Source organism: Oryctolagus cuniculus, chromosome X, assembly GCF_051225735.1.
Source record: "Oryctolagus cuniculus isolate XC-2025 breed Fujian yellow rabbit chromosome X, ASM5122573v1, whole genome shotgun sequence".
NCBI classification, from domain to species: domain Eukaryota; kingdom Metazoa; phylum Chordata; class Mammalia; order Lagomorpha; family Leporidae; genus Oryctolagus; species Oryctolagus cuniculus.
Genome location: NC_142888.1, coordinates 132,209,825 through 132,234,714, shown reverse-complemented (window position 1 = coordinate 132,234,714; position 24,890 = coordinate 132,209,825). Strand labels below are relative to the sequence as shown.

General features: G+C 49.3%; 1 protein-coding gene and 1 pseudogene across 1 annotated transcript; one reads left to right on the top strand and one right to left on the bottom strand.

Annotated features, from left to right (window-relative positions):
• Positions 1 to 2,743: 2,743 nt before the first annotated feature.
• TEX28 (testis expressed 28) lies at positions 2,744 to 24,818 on the top strand. The gene is made up of 4 exons (XM_017338568.4): positions 2,744 to 2,770; positions 7,451 to 8,139; positions 23,574 to 23,709; positions 24,286 to 24,818. Exons 1-4 carry the CDS (start codon positions 2,759 to 2,761, stop codon positions 24,640 to 24,642), a joined length of 1,194 nt encoding a protein of 397 aa, XP_017194057.3. The 5' UTR covers positions 2,744 to 2,758; the 3' UTR covers positions 24,643 to 24,818.
• LOC103345589 (protein mago nashi homolog pseudogene) lies at positions 8,671 to 11,675 on the bottom strand (annotated as a pseudogene).
• Positions 24,819 to 24,890: the final 72 nt, after the last annotated feature.

Here is a 24,890-nt window from a genome sequence, read left to right as displayed (position 1 = left end):
GTGGACATCCAGTTTTCCCAGCACCATTTGTTGAAGAGGCTGTCCTTGTTCCAGGGGTTGGTTTTAGGTCCTTTGTCAAATATGAGTTGGTTATAGATGTTTGGATTGATCTCCGGTGTTTCTATTCTGTTCCATTGGTCTATCCATCTGTTTTTGTACCAGTACCAGGCTGTTTTGATTGTAACTGCCCTGTAGTATGCTTTGAAGTCTGGAATTGTGATGCCTCCGGCCTTGTTTTTATTGTAAAGGATTGCTTTAGCTATTCTGGGTCTCCTGTTTCTCCATATGAATTTCAGCATCGTTTTTTCTAGGTCTTTGAAGAATGACTTTGGTATTTTGATTGGTATTGCATTGAACTTGTAAATTGCTTTTGGGAGAATGGACATTTTGATGATATTGATTCTTCCAATCCATGAGCATGGCAGGTTTTTCCATTTTTTTGTGTCGTCTTCTATTTCTTTCTTTAGTGTTTTGTAATTTTCATCATAGAGGTCTTTGACCTCCTTGGTTAAATTTATTCCAAGGTACTTTATTGTTTTTGTGGCTATCGTGAATGGGATTGATCTTAGTAGTTCTTCCTCGGCCCTGGCATTGTCTGTGTATACAAAGGCTGTTGATTTCTGAGCGTTGACTTTGTATCCTGCTACTTTACCAAACTCTTCTATGAGTTTCAGTAGCCTCTTATAGGAGTTTATTGGGTCCTCTATATATAGTATCATGTCATCTGCAAACAGGGATAGTTTAACTTCCTCCTTTCCCATTTGTATCCCTTTAATTTCTTTTTCTTGCCTGATGGCTCTGGCTAAGACTTCTAGGACTATATTGAATAGCAATGGTGAGAGTGGGCATCCCTGTCTGGTGCCAGTTTTCAATGGAAATGCTTCCAACTTTTCCCCATTCAATATGATGCTGGCCTTTGGTTTATCATAGATTGCCTTAATTGTGTTGAGGAATGTTCCTTCTAACCCCAATTTGCTTAGGGTTTTCATCATGAAGGAGTGTTGTATTTTGTCAAATGCTTTCTCTGCATCTATTGAGATAACCATATGATTTTTGTCTCAAATTGTTAATGTGCTGGATTACGTTGATTGACTTTCGAATATTGAACCATCCCTGCATACCAGGGATAAATCCCACTTGGTCCGGGTGAATGATCTTTCTGATGTGTAGTTGGATTCGGTTTGCCAGAATTTTATTGAGTATTTTTGTATCTATGTTCATCAGGGAGATAGGTCTGTAGTTTTCTTTCTCTGCTGTGTCTTTTCCGGGCTTAGGAATTAAGGTGATATTGGCTTCATAGAAGGAATTTGGGAGGATTCCCTCTCTTTCAATCGTTTGGAATAATTTGAGAAGAACTGGGGTTAGTTGTTCTCTAAATGCCTGGTAAAATTCGGCAGTGAAGCCATCCGGTCCTGGGCTCTTCTTTTTCGGTAGTGCATTTATTACTGATTCAATTTCTTCTATGGTTATGGGTCTGTTTAGATTTTCTATATCTTCACGGCTCAGTTTAGGAAGGTTGTATTTGTCCAGGAATCTACCCATTTCTTCCAGGTTCCCCAATTTGTTAGCATACATCTCTTTGTAGTAGTTTCTGGTGATTCTTTTTATTTCTATTGTGTCAGTTGTTACATTTCCATTACTATCTTTGATTTTACAGATTTGGGTCTTTTCTCTCCTTTTTTAAGTTTTATTTACACATTTATTTATTTGAGAGACAGAGAAAGAGATACAGACAGGCCTCCCACCTACTGGTTCACTCTCAAATGCCCACAACAGCCAGGGTTGGGCCGTGTGGAAGGCAGGCACCTGGCGCTCCATCCAGGTCTCCCAGGTTGGTGTCAGGGACACGAGTACTTGAGCCATCATCGCTGCCTCCCAGGGTGTGCATTAGCAGGGTGCTAGAATCGGAAGCAGAGCTGGAATTTAAACTCAGGCACTCTGATATAGGATGTGGGCGTCCCACAGAGCATTTTAACTGCTGCTTAACTGCTGCGCCAAATGCCAGCTGTGGCATCTCCTTTTGCCAGATTGGAGATTATCTTTGCCTCTCTCTGGTCCTGGGTTCCCTGCTTGCTAAATCCCATCCGCACCTTCTCATTGGGGTACTCCCTGATTTTGGTGGCACACTTTCTCTGGTAGTTTCCAGAGGAAGAATGTAGAGGAGGCAAACTATGGCTTCTTTCAGGTCTGAAGATGTCTGCTTTTTAAATATTTATGTATTACTTGAAAGGCAGAGTTATGGAGAAAGAGGGAGTGAGAGAGGGAGAGGTCTTCCATCTGATGGTTCACTCCCCAAATGGCTGCAATCACCAGGGCTAGGCCAGGCCTAAGTCAGGAGCCAGGAGCTTCGTCCGGGTTTCCCAAGTGGGTGCAGGGGCCATCTTCTGCTGCTTTCCAGGGAGCTGAAGTGCAGCAGCTAAGACTCGAACTGGCATTCATATGGTGTGCCAGTATCACAGGCGGTGGCTCAATGCACTGCGTCACAGTGCTGGCCCTTGAAAGTGTCTTCAGCCTAAACAGATAGTTGACAACCTGAGTGTAGAATTCCAGGTTGGAAAATTACTTTTCCCTAAGAAATTCCATTGTGCCCCTGTGGTCGCTGTTTGAAAAGTCTGAAGACATTCTGGGTTCTGATCCTTTGAATGTGACCAGTTTGTTTCTTCCCAACAGTCATTCCCTCAGCATATTGAAGGTATTGTACAACTGTCTTCTGCATTTCATCGATGCTGTTGAGGAGTCAGCTTGTATTCTGAAAGTCATGGTTTTAAAGGTAATTGGCATTCTTTCGCCAGCCGCTCTTAAGCTCTTGGGTGGACCTATTTTTGTTTTTCCCACGTGGGATGTATTGGGCTACTTGAATTTGTGGATTTGTGTCTTTCACCAGTTCTCGAAAGTTCTTAGGGATTATCTCTTAAAATATTGCTCCTGGGGAAGGCATTTGGCTTAGAGGTTAAAATGATGCTTAGGACACCCACATCTAGGGCTGGCACTGTGGTATAGTGGTCAAAGCTGCTGCCTGGGCATCCCATATGGGCACTGGTTTGAGTCTGGCTACTGCACTGCTGATCCAGCTCCCTGCTAATGTGCCTAGGAAAGCAGCAGAAGATGGCCCAAGTGCTTGGGCCCCTGCACCAGCATGAGAGATACAGAAGAAGCTCCTGGCTCCTGGCTTTGGCTTGGCCCAGTCCTGGTCATTGTGGCCATTTGGATAGTGATCCAGCAGATGGAAGACCCCTCTCTCTGTCTCTTCCTCTCTCTCTCTTTCTCTAACTTCGCCTTTCAAATAAAATAAATCTTAAAAAAAATAAAAATAAAAAGACACCCACATTCCACGTCAGAGTGCTTGGGTTTGATCTCTCCCTCTAGCTCCTGAGTCCAGTTTCCTGCTAATGCAGACCCTGGGAGGCAACGGTGATGGTGCAAAGTAGTTTGGTTCCTGCCACACACGTGGGAGACCTAGACTGAGTTCCCAGCTCCCAGCTTTAGCCTTAGCCCGACTCCAGCCATTACAGGCACTTGGTGAGTGAACCAGCAGATGGGAGCTCACTCTCACACTCTAGCAAATAGTAAATAAAAACACAAATAAATATGAGATTCTGTCTGCTGTCTCTGACACAGTAATTAGAGTTTTGTTATACCTTCTCAAGCTTTTTCAAATTTTTGGTTTCTTTGTGCCCCTTTGCTGCATTCTGGGCATGTACTCCATTTCTGGTTTGTTTTTTTTTGTTTTGTTTTGTTTTTTTTGTTTGTTTGTTTTTTAACTGGCAGAGTTAGACAGTGAGAGAAAGAGAGAAAGGTCTTCCTTCCATTGGTTCATCCCCCAAATGGCCGCTACGGCCGGAGCTGCACCAATCTGAAGCCAGGAGCCAGGTGCTTCCTCCTGGTCTCCCGTGTGGGTGCAGGGCCCAAGCACTTGGGCCATCCTCCACTGCCTTCCCGGGGCCACAGCAGAGAGCTGGACTGGAAGAGGAGCAACCGGGACTAGAACCTGGTGCCCATATGGGATGCTGGCACCACAGGCGGAGGATTAACCAAGTGAGCCACGGCGCCCGCCCCCTCTGTTGAACATTTTAAAGCTTTCTAAAATGCTGAAATCTGGCATATGTATACAAAGGTGCAGAAAACATCAACATGTATTTTTTAAAGGATGACTTTCTTTTTTAAAAAAATTTATTTATTTTGAAAGAGTTACACACAGAGAGAAGGAGAGGCAGAGAGAGAGAAGTCTTCCATCCACTGGTTCACTCCCCAGTTGGCCACAGCGGCCGGAGCTGCTCTGATCCGAAGCCAAGAGCCAGGAGCTTCTTCCGGGTCCCCCATGTGGGTGCAGGGGCCCAAGAATTCGGGCCATCTTCTGCTGCTTTCCCAGTTCACAGCAGAGAGCTGGATCAGAAGTGGAGCAGCCAGGACTTGAACCGGCGCCCATATGGGATGCCGGCACTGCAAACAGTGTCTTTATACACTATACCACAGCACATCAACATGTATTTTAAGGACTAATGAGGGCCAGCTCTGTGGTGCAGTAGGTTAATCCTCCACCTGCGGTGCTGGAATCCCATATGGGCGCCGGTTCTAGTCCTGGCTACGCCTCTTCCAATCCAGCTCTCTGCTATGGCTTAGGAAAGCAGTGGAAGATGGCCCAAGTGCCTGGGCCCCTGCACCCACGTGGGAGACCCGGAGGAAGCTCCTGGCTCCTGGCTTCGAGCTCCAGCCATCGTGGCCAACTGGAAAGTGAGCCAGTGGTTGGAAGACCTTTCTCTCTGTCTCTCCTTCTCACTGTCTGTAACTCTACCTCTCAAATAAATATTTTTTTTTTTTTAAAAAAAGGACTAATGAGAAGGTGAGCACACATTTAACCACTACTAAGCCCAGGTGTCCCAGCCTCCACATGTCCCCCTCCCTCCAGCCACACCCCCTTTCTTCCCCCTTGTGGGAACCACCATGCTGACATGTATGCTGCTAATGTGCATACCTTTGTGTAGCTCTGCTACCAGATGCGAAGGCATCTGTTTGTAATACTATTTAGCATTCCCTGCTCTTGAAATTTATATAAAAGAAATCACGTGGCTTTGTTTTTGTTTGGTTTATTTTTTGTCCAGTGTTATGATTATAAAATTCATTCATGTTTTTTCAAGATTTATTTTATTTATTTGAAAGAGTTACAGAGATGTAGACACAGAGAGAGAGAGAGAGGTCTTCCATCAGCTGGTTCACTCCCCAAATGGCCACAACAACTGGAGCTGAGCCAATCCAAAGCCAGGAGGCAGGAGTTTCTTCCAGCTCTCCCACATGGGTGCAGGGGCCCAAGGACTTGAGCCATCTTCCACTGCTTTCCCGGACACATTAGCAGGAAGCTGTATCTTAAGTAGAGCAGCTGGGAGTTGAATCGGTGTCCATATGGGATGCTGGCACTGCAAGCCAGGGCTTTAAACCGCTGCACCACAGCGCCAGCCCCCATTAATGTTTTTTCGAATCCGTTCTTTATTTTCATGGCTGAATAGTAGTGCATTGTTGAATATATTACACATTCTAGTCTTGATGGAGCGGTGAGTTGCTTCCAGTAATGGTTATTGGAACATTAGTGTACCTGTCTCCAGGGGATATTGCCTATAGATGCAATTTCTGGGCCCTTCCATATGCATGTATTCGACTTTGGAATACAACCAAATGCTTTTCCAAAACGGTGGCACCCGTCTACTCTCCCAACCAGTCATGATTGAGAGTTTCTATTGCTCCACGTCATTGCCAACATTTATTATTGTTCGCCTAAGTTTTGCAAAGTGTGTAGTGGTATCACATTGTATTTTTTACGTCAAGGTATAATTTACATACAATAAAATACACATAACAAAGTTATCTACTTGTATTACCAAACAAGCACTTCTGAGTTGCCACTGAAAAAGTAGTTTCTAATGGCACATCATCGTGAAGGCACTTATACATTCTTTTTTTTTAAGAATACCCATTTATTGATTTTTTTCTAAAGATTTTATTTATTTGAGAGGTAGAGTTACAGACAGAGAGAGGGGGAGGGAGAGAGAGAGAGAGAGAGAGGTCTTCTATCCACTGGTTCACTCCCCAAACGGCTGCAATGGCCAAAGCTGTGCTGATCTGAGGCCAGGAACCAGGAGCTTCCTCCAGGTCTCCCATGTGGGTGCAGGGGCCCAAGGACTTGGGCCATCCTCCACTGCTTTCCCAGGCCACAGCAGAGAGCTAGATCGGAAGAGGAGCAGCTAGGATGCAAACCAGCATCCATATGGGATGGGATGGATGGGATGCCGGCTCCACAGGAGAGGCTTAACCTGCTATGCCACAGTGTCAGCTCCCGAGAGCACTCTTATACTTTCACAGTAGAAACAGAAAGAGGCTCCACCTAGTTGGCCTCTGTTTCTCTCTTCAAGTACCTTGACTTCCCTCTACCCTGCCTGTGGGTCCCAGCTCCCTTTGGAGCTAAGTGAACAGAGCCTCAGAGGGGTTTATGACTTGCTCAGGTCTCAGTAGTGGAGCCTGGATTTGAACTTGGCTCTGTCTCAAAGGCATTGCTGTCCCTCACTATGTTAGAAACACAGTCTTTTGTGCTACAGTAGCATTTTCCTCTGAGGCAGGAGTGAGTCTGGCTGGCTTCCATACCACATGGTGTGTGCTCAGGAAAAATGCATTGAATGCATGATTGAATGAATGATCCTATAAGCATGCAGATCTCTCTGCCTACTCTTCTATCTCCCTGGGAGTAACAATATGGCAAGCCAAAAAGGCTCATGGGAATGCATGTGTTCTCTATTTTTAAAAAACATTTATGTATTTATTTATTTGAAAGAGTTACAGAGAGGGAGAGAGAAAGGTCTTCCATTTGCTGGTTCACTCCCCAGTTGGCTGCCATGGGAAGGACTGAGCCAGGTGGAAGCCAGGAGCCAGGAGCTTCATCCAGGTCCCCCACATGAGTGGCAGGGGCCCAAGTACTTGGGCCATCTTCCACTGCTTTTCCCAGGCCATTAGCAGGGAACTGGAGCAGCTGGGAAATGAACTGGCGTCCATATGGGTTGCTGGCGTCACATGCGACAGCCTCATCTGCAACATCGGCCCCTGTGTTCTCTGTTTTATAAGAACACTTCTTTATAGATGAGACCCAAGATTGGTAATTCTTGGAAGAGAAAATAGGGAGAGAGGTCCAAGAACAGGCTGGGCAGATGTGGAGGGGAGAGTCTGGCCATCTGTGGGGCACATGGTCAGGTGCACCCATAGAGGAAGGAGTCAGTGCTGAAATGGGGGGGTCTGGAAGATGAACTCCACTTCCCCAGGCTGTGCTGTGCTGTCTTGAAAGCACCCATGGTGCACACGTGTGTCAGTGTTTATGTGTAAGGCTTTCTGTGGAGCGAAGGGAACACGTGCGATTCTCCTAGTGTTTGCAGCTTGCAGAACACCTACTTGGATTTCTTGTTTCCCCCTGCAGACAGAATATGCCAAGAGCCCAAGCACAAGCCTCCCATCCAGCGTGCCTTCCTGCAGGTCCCTGTCATCCAGCGAGGATGGCCCCAGTGGTCAGTCCAGCCTCTTGAATGGGGAGCTTGCCCGAAACTTGCAGGACAGCATCAAGCACCGCATCCTCTACCTGGCAGAGCAGCTGCGGGTGGAGAAGACCAGTCGGGATGAGAACACCATGGGCTACCTCAAGCTGGTGTCCAGAGCTGACCGGCACCAGGCCCCGCACATCCGGCAGGCCTTTGAGAAGGTGAACCAGCGCACCTCTGCCACCATCGCGCAGATCGAGCGAAGGCTCCGTCAGTGTCACCAGCAGCTGCGGGAGCTGGAGGAAGGCTACAGGCCCAAGGACTCAGTGCTGAAGGCAGAGGGCAAGCAGGGCAACAGCTGTGAGTCCCCGACGCAGGACCGGAAGGAGAGCTTGGCCGCCAGCCTGCAGGATGGTGCAGAGAGCTGCCTTGCAGGCTCCCAGCCGGGGAAGTTCCCAGAGCCAAGGTGTGGGGCCCAGCATCGGAACTTGCTGTTGCACCAAGCCAAGGGAGAGCTGAAAGAAGTCAAGCAGCTCCCCTCTAGCCTGCAGGTGTCCTGTCAGAGCCTGAAGCACAAGTATCTGATGGACCTGCAGTTGTCCCTGGAGTCCCTGCAGGAGGAGAAATGCAGGTGAGGCAAGCCTTTCTCACGCCATGGCGCGGGGGACTAGGAGCAGGTGAGGGACAACCCCCGGGCCTCCGCTGTGGGACAGTGGGAGGGAGCGGGCTGCAGAGGCAGGGTGAGGGCACGTGGGAAGGACAGGTTCATGCTTCTGTTAGCCACTGGGCCCTGTGCTGGGCCTGCACCTGCCTTGCCCCTTGCTGGCGAATAAGGATGCAGCTGGGTGGGCTCTGCCAAGGCAGTGAGACAGCAGCTGCCCTTGACCACAGTAGGACAAGTCTGCAGCACCTGGTCCCAGTTAGGAACCTGCTGTGTTCTGGCGCTGTCTGCTGGGAAGCTCTGCCTGCCCCATCTCAGCTGTATGCCTCACTGAGCCAGGGCACAAGGTGGCGTGTTGGATACTCTTGTCAAAAACGACTGCCTTCTGGTGAATGCTTTCTTCCCACCTTGAAGTGGCTTCCTTTTATTCCCCTTAGAGCAAGACTAGGGCCCACCGATTGAGAAAAGTGGAGGCATACTTGATCTCTCAAGGGATCCTCCCTACTCCTCTCGGGATCCTTCCTGAGGGCCATGCGGCCCGTCTCGCCACCATCTAGGAATCCTCCCGACAGCCCAGCCAGGGAGGGTGGTGCGGGCGAACCAACGCTCCTGCCATGTGCATGAAGATGAGAGCTCTGCAGTCCTTTTAGTGTCTACATGTATGCGGATACTTCAGTGAGTTCATGGAAGGGCCAGTGCTGTGGCGTGTGTAGACTGGGCCTCTGCCTGTGGCGCCAGCATCCCACGTGGGCACCGGTTCCCGTCCTGGCTCCTCCTCCTCCTCTAGCCTGGCTCCCTGCTGATGACCTGGGGGAGCTGTGTGGGGGTGGCCCGGATGCTTGGGCCTCTGCACCCACATGGAGGACCCAGAAGAGGCTCCTGGCTCCTGGCTTTAGATCAGCCTGGCTCCAGCCATTGCGGCCATTTTGGGGGTGAACCAGTGGATGGAAGACCTCTCTCTGTCTCTCCCTCTCTCTGTGGCTCTGCCTTTCAGATAAGTGAATAAAATTAAAAAAAAAAAAGTAAGTTCATGGAAATGGAATTAACAGGCAATTGTATTCGGGTACAAAAAGTTGTGAAATCTAGCCCTACTTTTTTTTCATACTATGCACTTCTCCTAAAGATTTATTTTATTTATTTGAAAGGCAGAGTTACAGAGAAAAAGAGAGGGAGAGAGTTCTTCATCCACTGGTTCACTTCCCAAATGGCCACAAAGGCTATGACCGGGCCAGGTGGGAGCCAGGAGCTTATTTGGGGTCTCCCACATGGCTGCAGGGACCCAAGCACTTGAACGATGCTCCACTACTTTTCCAGGCACACTAGCAAGGAGCTGGTTTGGAAGTGGAGCAGTCAGGGCACAAACCAGCACCTATATGGGATGGTGGCACTGAAAGCAGTGGCCCAACCCACTATACCACAGCGCCAGTCCCATCCTCTCTATTTTTTTGAGGTTTATTTATCTGAAAGACAGAGTCATGGGGGTGGGTGAGAGAGAGAGAAAGAGAGAGAGAGAGAGAGAGAGGTCTTCCATCCGCTGGTTCATTGCCCAAATGGCCACAACAGTAAGGGCTGGGCCAGACCAAAGCCAGGAGCCAGGAACTCCATCTAGGTCTCCCACATGGGTGGCAGGGGCCCAAGCAATTGGGCCAATTTCTGATGCTTTCCCAGTTGCATTACCATGGAGATGGATCAGAAGTGGAGCAGCCAGGACTTGAACCGGTGCCCATATGGGAGGCTGGCATTGCAGGTGGTGGCTTTACTCACTGCACCACAGCGCCAGTCCCATAATGTACATCTTCATGAACTTTTTTTTTTTTTTTGACAGGCAGAGTTAGACAGTGAGAGAGAGAGACAGAGAGAGAGGTCTTCCTTTTTCTGTTGGTTCACTCCACAAATGGCTGCTGCGGCCTGCGCGCTGCGCTGATCCGAAGCCAGGAGCCAGGTGCTTCTCCTGGTCTCTCCCATGTGGGTGCAGGGCCCAAGGACTTGGGCCATCCTCCACTGCACTCCCGGGCCACAGCAGAGAGCTGTCCTGGAAGAGGAGCAACTGGGACAGAATCTGGCACCCCAACCGGGACTAGAACCCGGGGTGCCGGCGCTGCAGGCGGAGGATTAGCCAAGTGAGCCATGGTGCCGGCCCTTCTTGAACTTTTTTAAAAAAAGATTTATTTATTTATTTATTTATTTGAAAGGCAGAGTTATGGAGAGGCAGAGGCAGAGAGAGAGAGAGAGAGAGAGAGAGAGAGAGAGAGAAAGGTCTTCCATCCACTACTTTACTCCCCAGATGACTACAGCAGCCAGAGCTCTGCCAGTCTGAAGTCAGGAGCCAGGAGCCTCCTCCTGGTCTCCCACAGGGGTGCAGGGACCCAAGGACTTGGGCCATCCTCCACTGCTTTCCCAGGCCACAGCAGAGAGCTGGATGGGAAATGGAGCAGCCAGGACTCAAACTGGCCCCCATATAGGATGCCGGCACTGCAGGCAGTGGCTTTACTCGCTATGCCACAGCGCAGGCCCCCTTCATGAACTTTTTGAAGACTGCTTGTTTATATGGGTTTCCAAATTTTTAGATCAAAATAAACTTTTTTAGTTCAGTCTTCCATGAGCTTCCTTTTTTAATTATATGTTTATTAGGCAATAGTTTGTCATTTATAAAAAATATTATACTGGGGTTAGCACTGTGGCTTAATGGGTAAAGCCGCTGCCTGCAGTGCCGGCATCCCATATGGGCACTAGTTTGAATCCCGGCTGCTGCACTTCTGATCCAACTCTCTGCTATGGTGTGGGAAAGCAATAGAAGATGGCCCAAGTCCTGCAACCGTGTGGGGGAACCCAGAGGAAACTCCTGGCTTCGGTTCATCTATCTCAGCTCCAGCCATTGTGGCAACTTGGGGAGTGAACCAGCAAATGGAAGACCTCTCTCTTTCTCTCTACCTCTGCCTCTCTGTAACTCTGCCTTTCAAGTGAATAAATAAATCTTTAAAAATAAAAAAATAAAAAATTACCCTGACATACACAAAATTTCCTGAAAATGGTAATTAAAAACAACTGCTCCTACCCCCTCATGTTCAATCTGGATTGGTTTAATCTTGAAGTGTAGTCTGATAAGAATGAACACCAAGGCTTCAAGTCCTGGACAGGATAAGATACTTGCAAGCCTTCTGGATCCTCGGATTGATTGATATCAATAAGGGAACCAGGTTTCGATGTTGTAAAAGAAATGTGTTCCTCTCCAATGACAACTTTAAGCCCCTGCCAGCCCACTCAGTCAGCAGGGGGCTGCAAAGCAACATCTTCTTTGGTCATTTCACCATCATCAATTATTCTCTTCAGCTCCTCCATCTCCCTTCTCTGTACCTAAGCCTCTTTTCTAATCGTGACGTAATTTTTGTAATTTGTTACTGTTGGCATATCTCACTTTCCTGTTGGGTCGGAACTCAACCTCCAGGAACTCGTGGCCGAACCTGTCCTTGTGATGCCCATAGTGGCGTAGATAAGTCACTCTCCATGGCTGGTAAAAAGCAACCAAGAATGAACTTTAGAGCAAACCGTACCGCCACAGTCTGCATCCAGCACTGACGTTTATCCATGGACTTTCTTTTTAATATTTATTTATTTGACGGAGGGAGGGAGGGAGGGAGGGAGGGAGCGAGCGAGCTTCCCAGTTTGCCAGTTTACTCCAGAAATGCTGGGGGGCTGGGACTGAGCCAGGCCAAACCTGGGAGCTAGGAACTCAATCTAGGTCTCCCATGTGGGTGACAGGAACCCAATTACTTCAGCTGTCATGGCTGCCTCCCAGGGTCTGCATAGGAGGAGACGAGTCAGGAGCCAGAGCTAGGAATGAAACCCGGGAACCCTGGTGTGGGATGCACGCATCTTAAGCCATGTCCTAAATGCTGACTAAATTACACCTGCCCCATCCATGAACTTTTTGAAGTACCCACATATGTAGAATTTGAGTTACTTTTAGGTGGGCTGCAGAATCACCTCTTAACAGTTCCATCTCGTCCCACCTCTTATAGTCCACAGTGGGGTTTAAATTTCAACATGTTTTGGTGGGCATATTCAAACCATATCAGCCCCAAACTGTTGGGAGTCCTAGCTCCCAGTACCTGGGAATGTCATTTAGAAAACATCACGTGGAAACAGGGCTGTGGCAGAGGTACTGAGCAGGACTGACACGCAGTCATGCTGCAGCCAGGTGGGCCCCGACTCCAGAAGCACTGGTGCCTCCGGAGAAGGGGGCTCTGGACGGCCGTGTGCGTCAGGAGGAGGCCATGGAACACGAGGGCTCAGGATGCAGCGCCAGGAGCCAGCGAGGCCCAGAGAACATTCCCCTCACAGTCCCGAAGGAGCCCGCCCTGCCGCCCCTGGCTCCCGGACCCCCAGCTGCTGGTAAGGCTGCGGGGCCTCTGGCCCTTTGTTCCCGCAGCCCCTGGACACTCCTGAATTCACCTTGGCCTTGGGCTCTTCTCTCATCTCTCCTTGAATGGTCTGCCCAAACTACTGTGCTCCATCATGACCTCTCCACTTACTGTTCTGTGAACATTTTTATTGAGGCGCGTTTGCTTACAGTGAAATTCCTTGTAAGCGTGGCTATACGATATAATGAGCTTTTACCAGAGCCATACAGCTGGGCAAGTAAGATCCCAGTAAAGAGCTCTTCTCTCCAGAAAGTTCCCTCATGTACTCTTCCTGTCTTTGCTTCTTCCACTCAGTGTACTTGTTTGGAGATTCATCCAAGTTTCAGAATGCGTGCAGGGCTCACTCAAGAACCGAAAGTTACTTACCCATGAGTCCGCTCCAATTGGAGCTATTGTGAAAGAAGCAGCTGTGAACACTCTTGCACGAGTCTTTCTCTAAACATACGCTTTCCTGTGTGGAATTGTTGCATACTAGGCTAAGTGTATGCTTCAGTGCTAAAGAATCTGATAGGCTGTTTGCCCAGAGTTGGTATGAAACGTCCAGTTGCTGCCCACACTTTCCAGTGTTCAGTGTGGTCAGTCCTGCAGATTTCAGCCTTTCAGGTTCAGCCACAACTTGGTGAACTTAAACTCTAAAATTCTGTCACCCTAACCCACATTTTCTTAACCTGAGCACTATAGACATTTTAAACTAAATGATTGTCTGTGGTGGGGACTTCCTGCGCATTGGAGGAGGAGTAGCCGTGGCCCTGGTCTCTACCCACTGGATGCCAGTAGCACCCTACATTCATTTCCTGTTGCTGCCATAGCAAGAGATACTCAACTTGGTGGCTGCAAATAGCAGAAATGTAGTCTTTCACAGTTCTTCAGGCCAGAAATCTGAAATCAGTGTCACAGGGAGACTCTTAGTTTGTGGCCACGATCATTCCAATCTTTTTTTAAAAAAACTTATACACATTAATAAGGATTTTTTAAAAAAATATTTGTTGGGGCCGGGGCCATGGTTCATTTGGTTAATCCTCCTCCTGTGGCTTTCTCCTTCTGCTGCTTTCCCAGGACATTAGCAGGGAGCTGCATCAGAAGTGGAGTAACCAGGATTCGAACTGGTGACCAAATGAGATGCTGGCACTGCAAGCAGTGGCATAACTAGCCATGCCACAGTGGCGGCCCCTCTAATAATTTTTTTGTAAAGATTTATTTATTTATTTGAAAGGCAGAGTTACACACAGAGAGAAGGAGAAGGAGAGGGAGAGGGAGAGGGAGAGAGAGAGAGAGAGAGAGAGAGAGAGAGAGTCTTTCATCTGCTGGTTCACTCCCCAAATGGCCACATCAGCCAGAGCTGGGCCAGACCAAAGCCAGGAACCAGGAGCTTCTTCCAGGTCACCCATGCGGGTGCAGGGGCCCAAGCATGGGCCATCTTCTACTGCCTTCCCAGGCCACAGCAGAGAGCTGGATCAGCAGTGGAGCAGCCAAGATTTGAACCAACGCCCATGTGGGATGCCGGCACAGCAGGTGGCGGCTTTACCCAATATGCCACAGTGCTGGCCTCTTTTTAAAAGATTTATGTATTTATTTGGTAGACAAAATTACAAAGAGGGGAAGAGACAGAAAGAGAAAGATCTTCCATTTGCTGGTTCATTCCCCAAATGGCCATGGTAGCTGGGGCTGGGCCAGTCCAAGCCAGGAGCCTGGAACTCCATCAGTGTCTCTCATATGAGTGGTAGGGACTCAACCACTAGGATCATGTTCAGCTGTTTTCCCATGTGCATTAGCAGGGAGCTGGATAGGAAGTGGAGCAGCCTGGACTCCAACCAGAGCACATACAGAATGCTGGCATCACAGGCAGTGCTTAACCTGTTCCCCCATGATGCAGGCCCCATCATTTCAATATTCAAGGCCAGCATCCTCAACTCTCTCTTTGCTCTGTCTAAACATGGTCTTCCCTCTGTGTGTCTAGTCTCCACCCCCCCCCACCCCCTCTCATAAGAATACATGCGATTGGGGCTAGCACTGTGGTGTAGCAGGTTAAGTTGCTATCTGCAATGCCAGCCTCCAGATATAGGCAGTAGTTTGGGTCCCAGCTGCTCCACTTCCTATCCAGTTCCCTACTAATGGCCTGGGAAAGCAACAGAGGGTGGCCCAAGTCCTTGGGCCCCCATGTCCATGTGGGAGACCCAGATGAGGCTTCTGGCTCTTGGCTTTGACCTGACCTAGTCCTGGCTGCTTCAGCCATCTGAGGAGTGAACCAGCTGATGGAAGATCTCCCTCTCGGTCTCTGTCTCTCCTTCTCTCTGCAACTCTGACTTTCAAATAAATAAATAAATCTTTTAAAAAAAGAAATACATGTGTGATTGCATTTATTTTTAATAGACAATTTTTTTTCTTTTTAAAAATTATTTGAGAGGCAGAGCTACAAACAGAGGGAGAGACAGACAGAAAGATCTTCCATCTGCTGGTTTACACCTCAAATGGCCACAGTGGCCAGAGCTGGCTGAGCTGAAGCCAGGAGCCAGGAGCTTCTTCTGGGTCTCCCACGTGGGTGCAGGGGCCCAAGGACTTGGGCCATCTTCTGCTGCCTTCCTAGTCCATAAGCAGAGAGCCAGATTGGAAGAGGAGCAGCTGGAACACAAACCGGAGCCCATATAGGATGCTGACGCCGCAGGTGGAGGCTGAAACTAGCACACCGGTGATTGCATTTAGCCCCGACAAGGGTAATCCAGAATAATCTCTACAATTCTGTACCCTTTACCTGATCACTTGTGGGAAATCCTTTCTTTGCCGTATAAACTAACATTCACAGTTTCCTGGGATTAGGACATGGTTATCCTTTGGGGGGGGTATTTGTTAGCCTACCATGTCCTACCTTTGGTCTGTGACAACCAGAGCTGTCTCCAGTCATTGTCAGATGTCCTTTGAGGGGCAGTTCATCAACAGTTGAGAAGCACTGTCCTAGCTCCGTGAAACTAGTGCCTGCAACGTGATGGCCACATCTCTGATGACCAGTGATGTTGCGCTCCCTCTAATGTGCTTATTGAGATCCTCAGCCACTCTATCCCTCCCTTCCCTACTTTCTCTTTCCTGGCACTACTCACCACCTAAAGTGATCTCCATTGTGCACATATTCATTTGCATTGTCTTGTTCTCATAAAAATGTTAGACCATTCAGGGCAGCTACCTTGTTTGAGTCACTGCCAAAAACTTTTTGGTATATGATGGCTGTTCTGTGAGTGCCTGCTTCCTGGATGAATCCCAGTGCTTTATTCCTCCCCCAAGCCGACCTAGGTCTCCCTCTGGGCCTGCCACCCCATCCCCAACATGTGCCAAGACCACATCTGCGGTGTCTTGAGAATATCAGGGCAAGACCAGAAGGGTTGATTTTGGATTGAGGGCCGGCCCAGCCTCCTCTCTCCAAGGTGTTTCCTGAATGGCCTTAGACAATGGGTCTCCAGTTTGTAATTCTCAGTTTCCACATATGGAAACTGGAGGGAATATTGATCCTCTTACTGGTGGAACTGTTTGGATAATTAACTTAATCAATTCTTGTGTTTGAGCCCCTAGTAGATGCTCATGAAACTGAATTCGTAACTTTTTTCTGCTTCCTATCTGCAAACTAAGTCCTGAGAGATTGGAAAAGAAAATTGTTAATGGTTCTTGATGAATTCAGCAATGGAGTCCCCCAGGTTGAGGAGCTGAAGGCTTTGGCCAAGTTCTTGACCTGATCCTGCCTTCCTCTTCTTTCTCTCAGGCAACACCTGTTGAGTTCCTTATCTTTGCCCCCTTCTCTTCTCCACTAGCATTATGATTCCTCCACCCACCTCATTACTTGGGTTCCTTGTTGTTTTCCAGAAGCTTTGTAGGCCCACCTCCACTTAGCTGACAGTCTTCTTCCATGTCTCCTTCACAATCTGCTGGCAGAGGTTCTGAGACAAGAAGCTGCTCAAGTCACACAGCAGCTCGCTCTTTGTCAGGGGCTGGGGGACAGGAGATTAGGGAGCTGCTGCTTAATCTCTGCAGGGTTTTCTTTTGGCTTGATGAAAGTGTCTGGGTACTAAGTAGTGGTGGCTGTACCACATTGTGAATATGCTAAGTTCTACTCATCCACTTTTTTTTTTTTTGACAGGCAGAGTTAGACAGACAGAGACAGAGAGAAAGGTTTTCCTTTTTCCGTTGGTTCATCCCCAAATGGCCGCTACAGCCAGTGTGTTGTGGCCGGTGCGCTGTGTCGATCCGAAGCCAGGAGCCAGGTGCTTCCTCCCGGTCTCCCATGCGGGTGCAGGGCCCAAGCACTTGGGCCATCCTCCACTGCCTTCCTGGGCCACAGCAGAGAGCTGGACTGGAAGAGAAGCAACCTGGACAGAATCCGGCGCCCCAACTGGGACTAGAACCCGGGGTGCTGGCGCTGCAGGTGGAGGATTAGCCTAGTGAGCCGTGGCGCTGTCCACTTGTTCACTTTTAAATGGAGAATTTTTTGTGATATGAATTTCCCCCCAATAAAACAGGTTAATTAAATTTTAAAAGAAACTGCTCAAGTACCAAGTGGGCAAAAACTTTGTCCTTGCTTTGTATTTCTGGCTGTGTTCACAGATCATGTATATATTGGATCTAAGTTCCCATCAGACCAAAATTACCCTCAAGTGACCACGACGAGTCTCTGTGCTTTGCTTTCCCTCCTGTATGTCAGGTCCTTGGAGCATACAGATTCTAGTTCCTCTTTGCTAGGAATGCTCTGGAATGATTTGCTTCAAGACAAGATTTGAATAGCAGAGGCTTCACTGTGACTCTGGGAGCTCTCGGCCCTGGATATCCAGTATTGGACTAACTGCCCTCAAGGTGCCCTCAGAGGCCCCCGTGGAAGGCTCATTTCTTCCAGGATGTCAGCCCCTGCAGCTCAAAGCACCCTGTGTCTTTGGATCTCTGAGGAGGCCTTGCCTAGGGTCTGAGCTGCTGTCTGAACTGGTCCCTCTCTTTCCTGTTTTATTGAGGCAAAAGGCAGGTATCCTATCAGTTCATCTGTAAATATTTCAGTGTGGATCTGAAATCAGGATCTTTTTGTCAATACAACCTAAATGCCACACATAAATGTTTTGAGAACAATTCTTTACTATTCAATATCCAGTTAGTGTTACCTGATTGCCTCCTATATGCCATACATTCCCTTTTATTTCTAAAGCGTAATTTTGCTGGGTATAGAATTCTAGGTTAGTACTTACTTCTTTGCAATAAACATTTTGAAAGAAACATTCCCTTCTGATTTCCTTTGTGCCTGTTGAAAAGGTGCTGCCAGGCTTCTTTGCCACTTCTTTGAGCATTATCTGCCTTACTTCCTCTAGTTCCTGTAGAGATTTTCTTTCATTTTGGTGGTTAGTGGTTTTGCTATGGTTATGCCAAGTGTGATCTTTCCATTCATCCTGAGTGGGGTTTGCACAACTCTTTGGATTTGTGGCTTGATGTCTTTAATTACTTTAGGAAGTTCTCCGCTGAAGATCCAAGGATTGGAATCTTTTCAAATATTGCTTCTGCTCTATTATCTCGCCCCTTCTAAGACTCCAGTTGCATGATGTTAGATCTTCTCATTCTATCTCCATTTCTCCTGGCTTGCTGGCTGTATTTTCCAGCCTTTTGTCTTCATTCTGAATATTTGCTTCTGAACCATCAGCTTCAGAGTCAAGGAAACTATTTGCCTGGGTCTAATCTGCTCTTAAGCCCATGCCACAATGCCAGCCCCTCTACATCTTCCCTCTTACCAAAAAAAAAAAAAAAAATCAAGAAATCGTTCTATGGGACAGGTATTTGGCCTAGTGATTAGGATGCTGGCTAAGACACCCTGTCCCACATTGGGAGTACCTGGGCTCTACACCCAGCTCCAGTCTCCTGCTAATGTGTACCTGAAAGGCAGTGGTGATGGCTCATGTAATTGGATCCCTGTCACCCTTGTGGGAGACCTTCTAGGCTTCTGGCTTTGGCCTGGGCCAGAGTCAATTGTTGCAGGCATTTAGGGAATGAACCAGCAGATGGGAGCTTTCTCTGTGTCTGCCTCTCTCAAATAAACAAATACATTTTAAAATATTTTTTTAAGTTAAAACAACCAAAATGGGGCCGGCATTGTGGCATAGTGGGTTAGGCCGCTGCCTGCAGTGCCAGCATCCCATATGGGCACCAGTTCAAGTCCTGGCTGCTCCACCTCTGATCCAGTCTCTGCTATGGCCTGAGACAGCAGCAGAAGCTGGCCCAAGTGCTTGGACCCCTGCACCCGCATGGGAGACCCAGAGGAAGTTCCTGGCTTCTGGCTTCGGATTGGTGCAGCTCCAGGCATTGCAGCCAATTGGGGAGTGAACCAGCAAATGGAAGACCTCTCTCTCTCTCTCTGAGTCTCCTTCTCTTTGTGTGTAACTCTGACTTTCAAATAAATAAGTAAATCTTAAAAAAAAGGCAACCAAAAGAACTGTTTCAAGATTCTTGTCCACCTCCAGCCATTGTTCTCTGCTTCCTATGCTCCACCCCTTCCTTGACTCTGGCACAGACTGTGGAAGGCATCCATGTTAGGAATACACTTAACCTCGCCAGAGTTTTCCAAACTGTTGATCCTTCCTTTAAAAATAAAACAAAAACACTGGGGCTGGTGTTGTAGTGTACCAAGTAAAGCTGCCACCTGAAATACTAGCATCCCACATGGGCACTGGTTCAAGTCCTGGCTGCTTCACTTCTGATCCAGCTCTCTGTTAATGCACCTGAGAAAGCAGTGGAAGATGGCCCAAGTGCTTGGGCCTCTGCACCTGCATGGGAGACCTGGGTGGAGTTCCAGGCTCCTGGCTTCAGCCTGGCACAGCCCTGGCCACTGCTGCCACTTGGGGAGTGAACCAACGGATGGAAGATCTCTCTCTCTCTCTCTCTCTCTCTCTCTCTCACTCTCTCTGTCTCAGTAACTCTGCCTTCCAAGTAAATAAATCAGTCTTTAAAAATAAATGAACGTTGCTCATCCTGAGCTTCTGTGGCACCACTGTCCCCTGGCTTTCCTCTCAGGCTCTTGCTGGTTTATCCTCTTCCACTTGACCTTCATATGTGTGTGTGTGCCTCAGCCTAGGCCTTTTCCACAGTTTATACCCTCTCCCTAGGGGGACCACCTGTCCATCTTGCCACTCAGCAAGTCAGTGCTCTACATGTACTATCTGCTTAATACCGAAAACAAACACAATGGGTTGATGGTGTTATCGTTACTGCTGTTTTGTTAATTCTCTGGAGCGCAGGCTAAATGACATGTTCAAGCAGGTGCCAGAGAGGAGACTTAAATCTGGGGCAACTTGACTCAGAACCAGTGCACTGAATCATTTCCCTTGCATCTACAAGTTTCCTCTTGGCCTCGTGTTCTTCCCTGGACCCTGTGGTTTTCACCTTCAACCTCTCTGACTTCAAGGAGGAAGTAGGGGGAGGCAGTTTCCCAGCACCCCTCATCACCTCCACCCAGAATATGTGTCTTTCTTTGGGTCACAGCTTTCATTCCCTGTCACCCTCTTTGGGGACTTTGGAAGTGCAGTCTCTCTGTCGTATGTCTGCCATCCTAGGTGGTTTCTTGGAGTCTTTCTTTCTATGATTAAACATGGTCTTCCCTTCCCAGTCAGACTTTTGTGGAGTTCTTTCCAACTCCTGTCTCCCACTCCACAGGGCTTGGTCACCCCAAGTTCCTGAATGGATTTCATCTCGACAGTCAGTTGTCACTCTGCCCCCCTTACTTTGCTTGACTGTCCAGTTATATTTGATACTGTTCACCATTCTACCCTCAAACATTTGCTAACCTTGACTCCCAGGCGGCCCCACTGTTCTGGCGGTTTCCTGTCACTTGGGCTTTTCCTTGGGTGGCTCGACGCTACTCCCTGGTGCTCCCACTTGCACGTGTGTTCAGGTGAGCTCGCCCATCTCAGGATACCTGCCCACACCTGTGCTCCTCGAGCCCTGCTGTGCTCACGCCTCCGTCTTCACTTCTCTTCTAGGTTGCCGGCCGTTACGTTATGTTCTAGCTTAACTTGCTGAAAGCCAGTTCTCAGAGGTGATCAAGAATACACCGCCAGGGCCGGTGTTGTGGTGCAGTGGGTTCAGCTGCTCCTTGGGACACCTACATCCCATATCGCAGTGCCTGGGATCAAGTTCCACGTCTGCTTCCAATCCAGCTTCCTGCTAATACACCAGGGAGGCTGTAGATAATGTCTCAAGTACCTGGGTCCCTGCCACCCACATGGGAGACCTGCATGGAGTCCCTGACTCTTGGTTTCAGCTTGGCCCAGCCCTGGCTCTTTGCGGCCATTTGTGGTGTGAACCAGCAGATGGAAGATTTCCAATCTCTCTCTCTTTCTCCCTCCCTCCCTTACTCTGTGACTCCCTAAATGCCTGCAACAACTGGCACTGGACCAGGTCAAAACCTGGAGCTTGGAACTCAATCAAAATCTCCCTTTAAGAAAAAGAATTTACTCCTTTGAAAAAACAGTTAAGTTTAGGACAAGCTGTATGGGAGAGGGTGATCTTAACAGCTTGGGGATATTTGGATATTTGGGGATGTTTTAGTCGACAAATAAACATTTTCCAGAGTGTTCCATTTGCCTCTTTGGCTAGAGGTATTGGACAGACAGCGGTCCTTGATCAAAGAAGTGAGAGAGAGGGAGGAGTCAGTCATGTTGGAGGGAAAGGACCTGGGGGTGGAGAGGAGGGGAGGCTGAGGAATGTCTTTATGAAAATATCATTGATGAACATCTTCTTTTTAAGATTTATTTATTTGAAAGTGTTAGAGAAGGAGAGGCAGAGATAGATAGACAGATAGACAGATAGACAGATAGATAGATAGATAAATAGATAGAGGTCCTCTAGCCACTGGCTCACTCCCCAAATGGTCACAATGACTGGAGCTGCACCGATCCGAAGCCAGGAGCCAGGAGCTTCCTCCTGGTCTCCCATGCGGGTGCAGGGGCCCAATCACTTGGGCCATCCTCCACTGCTTCCCAAGCCGTAGCAGAGAGCTGGATCGGAAGTGGAGCAGCCAGGACTCAAACCAGCACCCATATGGGATGCCAACACTGCAGGTGGCGGCTTTACCCGCTTTGCCACAGTGCCGGCCCAGATGAACATCTTCTTACTCAATAATCTATTCAGGAATACAGTCACATATTCTTGGATTGGTGCACAACCTATTCTTTGACTGCATGAGGAGCATTGTCATGAATATGCACGTGGGCAGAGTCCATGTGGTGAACATTCTCGGGGGCCAGGTCCTTTGTGTTAATGGAAAGAGTATCAAAGAGTCTGTTTGCGTCCTGGACCCCCTGCTGCCTCCCTGTGTCTGTGAGCAGTAGCCCAGGCCCACTTCTCGACAGGGACTCAGGGCAGAGACAAAGGACACAATTCATGCATTGCTATTAGGAAGTGGCTTTTCATGTGTTGCTTTTCCACAAATAAGCGGTGAGCTTATTAGCTAAGTAGGGGACCTCTCCACAGCTTTGTCAAGCAAATCCTGGGAGCAGGACTGAAGGGAGGCCCTGGCTTGTCCTCCCTGTCTCTGTGTGAGTACCACCCACGTTGCACCCTCCTCCTGGGCTCCCCTGCCATTCTGTGGGCTCCAGGGCTCTTGGGTGCCTTCCCTCTTTTGCAGTGCCCCGCCTCCCGCCAGCTGGTGTCAAACGTGTCTGACCATTGCCCTAAATGATGGTGCCAGAGCCCCCCCCCCAGCCTGGCCCCTGTCCTTCTGACCTGTCCTTCACTGTCCCCAAATATGGATGTGCAAAAGAGTGTGTAGGTGATGAAACACTCGAAGCCCCAGCTGTCCCGAAGCTTCACATTTGCCATAGCTTCTATTTTTTAAAGAAATAAGACTGTAGAAGATTCAGCTGAAACTGTTTACCGCTCCCTAACCTCATCCCTGTCCACCTCACTGTCTTCACTTGGGTGCTTATATTTTTCATACATTTTAAAATATTTATTTATTTATTTGAAAGTTAGAGTCACACAGAGAAGGAGAGGCAGAGAGAGAGCGGTCTTCCATTCGCTGGTTCACTCCCCAATTGGCTGCAACAGCCGGAGCTGCGCCGATCTGAAGCCAGGAGCCAGGAGCTTCCTCCAGGTCTCCCACGTGGGTGCAGGGACCCAAGGACTTGGGCCATCTTCCACTGCTTTCCCAGGCCATAGCAGAGAGCTGAATCAGAAGTGGAGCAGCCGGGACTTGAACTGGTGCCCATATGGGATACCGGCACTGCAGGTGACAGTTTTACCTGCTACAGCACAGCGCTGGCCCCTTTTTCACACATTTTTAAAAATAATTTCATTAGTCATATATTTCTATGCACAATAAGTGATGATGTTTTGCTTGTGTTTTTTTTTCACAACTCTGTTGAGGTATAATTTACATGTCACAATGTGCTCAACATTAACTGCATTTCACTGATCTTTATTAAATTTACTGAGTTGTGCAATCATTTCCACAATCCAACTTTTTTTGTCCTGCTTCAACCAGCACCATTATCTAACCCCACAAGATGTTTACCGTTCCCAGAAGAAACCCTGGCCCCAGGCCCTGGCGCCCACTCATCTGCTTGTGGCTCTACAGAGGGGCCCCTTCTACATTCCGCATGCACGGAGTCGTGCGCTGTGTGGCCCTCTATAAGCGCATGCTGAACTCTGCTACTGCATGTTTGTGGAATTCCATAGCAGACACAGATAGTTTAGATCTTCCCTTCTACACCTGCTTTTTGTAAAACTCGTACTAAACAGTAAGTATATAGAAAATATGCCTGAATATGGGCTTGTGTGTCTGTGTGTGTGTGTGTGTGAGACTGATGGGAGTTTGGGGGATTCCTAGGAGACCCCGGAGGAGGGGGCAGCCCATGCCTGGCCCCAGGGCAAGCGGGGGAAAGCGGCATCACACCGCAGTCTAGTGAGGGGTGCTCCTGTCGGCGCGGGCTCTGGGCAAGGTGCTGAGGGAGGAGCGCTTTCTCTTTTGTTTCTAAGACGAGCAGTGCTGGAAGAGCAGGTGAATGAGCACCTGCAGGGGCACCTGGATGAGATTTACCACCTCAAGCAGAGCCTGGCCGCCACTGAAGAGAAAATGGCCTATTTGTCCTATGAGAGAGCCAAGGAGATATGGGTGAGAATGTGGGCTGGGCTGCAGGCGCCCTCTGAGGCCAGTGAGAACGATGGAAGAAGGAGCACCCCTCTTCCCATAGCCCAGACTGAGGCCAGAGCCACAGCCTCCCGCCACCCCCTCGCGAGAGTTCCAGGGCAACACACACTGTTGCTGCAGGGCAGGCAGCGCCCAGCCTCCACCGGGCTCCCCTCCATACCATTCAGCTCAGCTGCTTTGGGAACTTGGGCTGTGCAGGTCTCACAGTCCAAAGCTGTTGCTAGAGCCCAGCCCAGAGTCTGTGACTCCAAGACCTGGGATGGGGACAGAATGCCCGCCTTGTATCTGGCTTCCCGCCACCCCACCCTCTGCCAGCCCCATGGCCGTGGGGAGCAGGTCCTCCGGGTCGGGAGATAAGGGATGCTGGCCTCTCACAGCAGCTCTGAGTCTCCCTGTCTGTCCAAAAAGAGCCAGCGCAGCTGTGCTGCTTGCGCGGGCGCACACACACACACACACACACACACCTGCCACTAGCTCCATTGAGTGGCTGCGCGTTCTGTGCTGCCTTGTGCCAACCAGCTGTGTTTTTGTGGCCTGCAGGAAGTCATGGAAACTTTCAAGAGCCGAATCTCCAGACTGGAAGCTCTGGAGCGAGTCGCTCAGCTGGAGATGACGGAGAACCTCCGAAGCCGCCCCAGGGAGTTTCTGTTCATCTTCATGAGCCTGCTCCTCACGCTGGCCACTTTCCTCCTGGTCCTCGTCTCCACCGTGTGTGCCTGCCCCTTGTCCCTGGTCAACTCCCGCCTGCGCACGTGCACCATCCTCGTCCTGCTCGGGCTCGGGGCGCTGGTGTGGCAGAAACGACACGCCATCCCCACCGTGGCCTGGCAGGCATGGATCCCCTCCCGATGGAGACTGGATGCCAAGGACTCCAAGCCCCCGTCAGATGGATCTTAAGGGGCCAGGAGTGCCTCCTGCCTGAGAATGCCGAGTCCCCCCCTCCTTGTGGGTGATGAGGGCCCCCAGTGAGCACGGCCACCCCAGCCACTCGGATTCCATAGCCGCCAGCCCGGTGCGATGGAGGCACATGCCCACGCCCCCCACGCTCCGGTTTGCCTCAGTCCTTCCACGCGCCCCATAGTCCCGAGGCTTGGGCAAGATTAAAGTCTGTAACGCGCCGCTCTCGTCTCTGGCCCTCTCGAGAC

What these genes read in the sequence shown, in the direction of transcription:
- TEX28 (XM_017338568.4), top strand. An exon ending in CTGCAGGAGGAGAAATGCAG is followed by an intron (nt 8,140 to 23,573) that starts GTGAGGCAAGCC and finishes TTTGTTTCTAAG; the next exon opens with ACGAGCAGTGCTGGAAGAGC. An exon ending in AGAGAGCCAAGGAGATATGG is followed by an intron (nt 23,710 to 24,285) that starts GTGAGAATGTGG and finishes TGTGGCCTGCAG; the next exon opens with GAAGTCATGGAAACTTTCAA.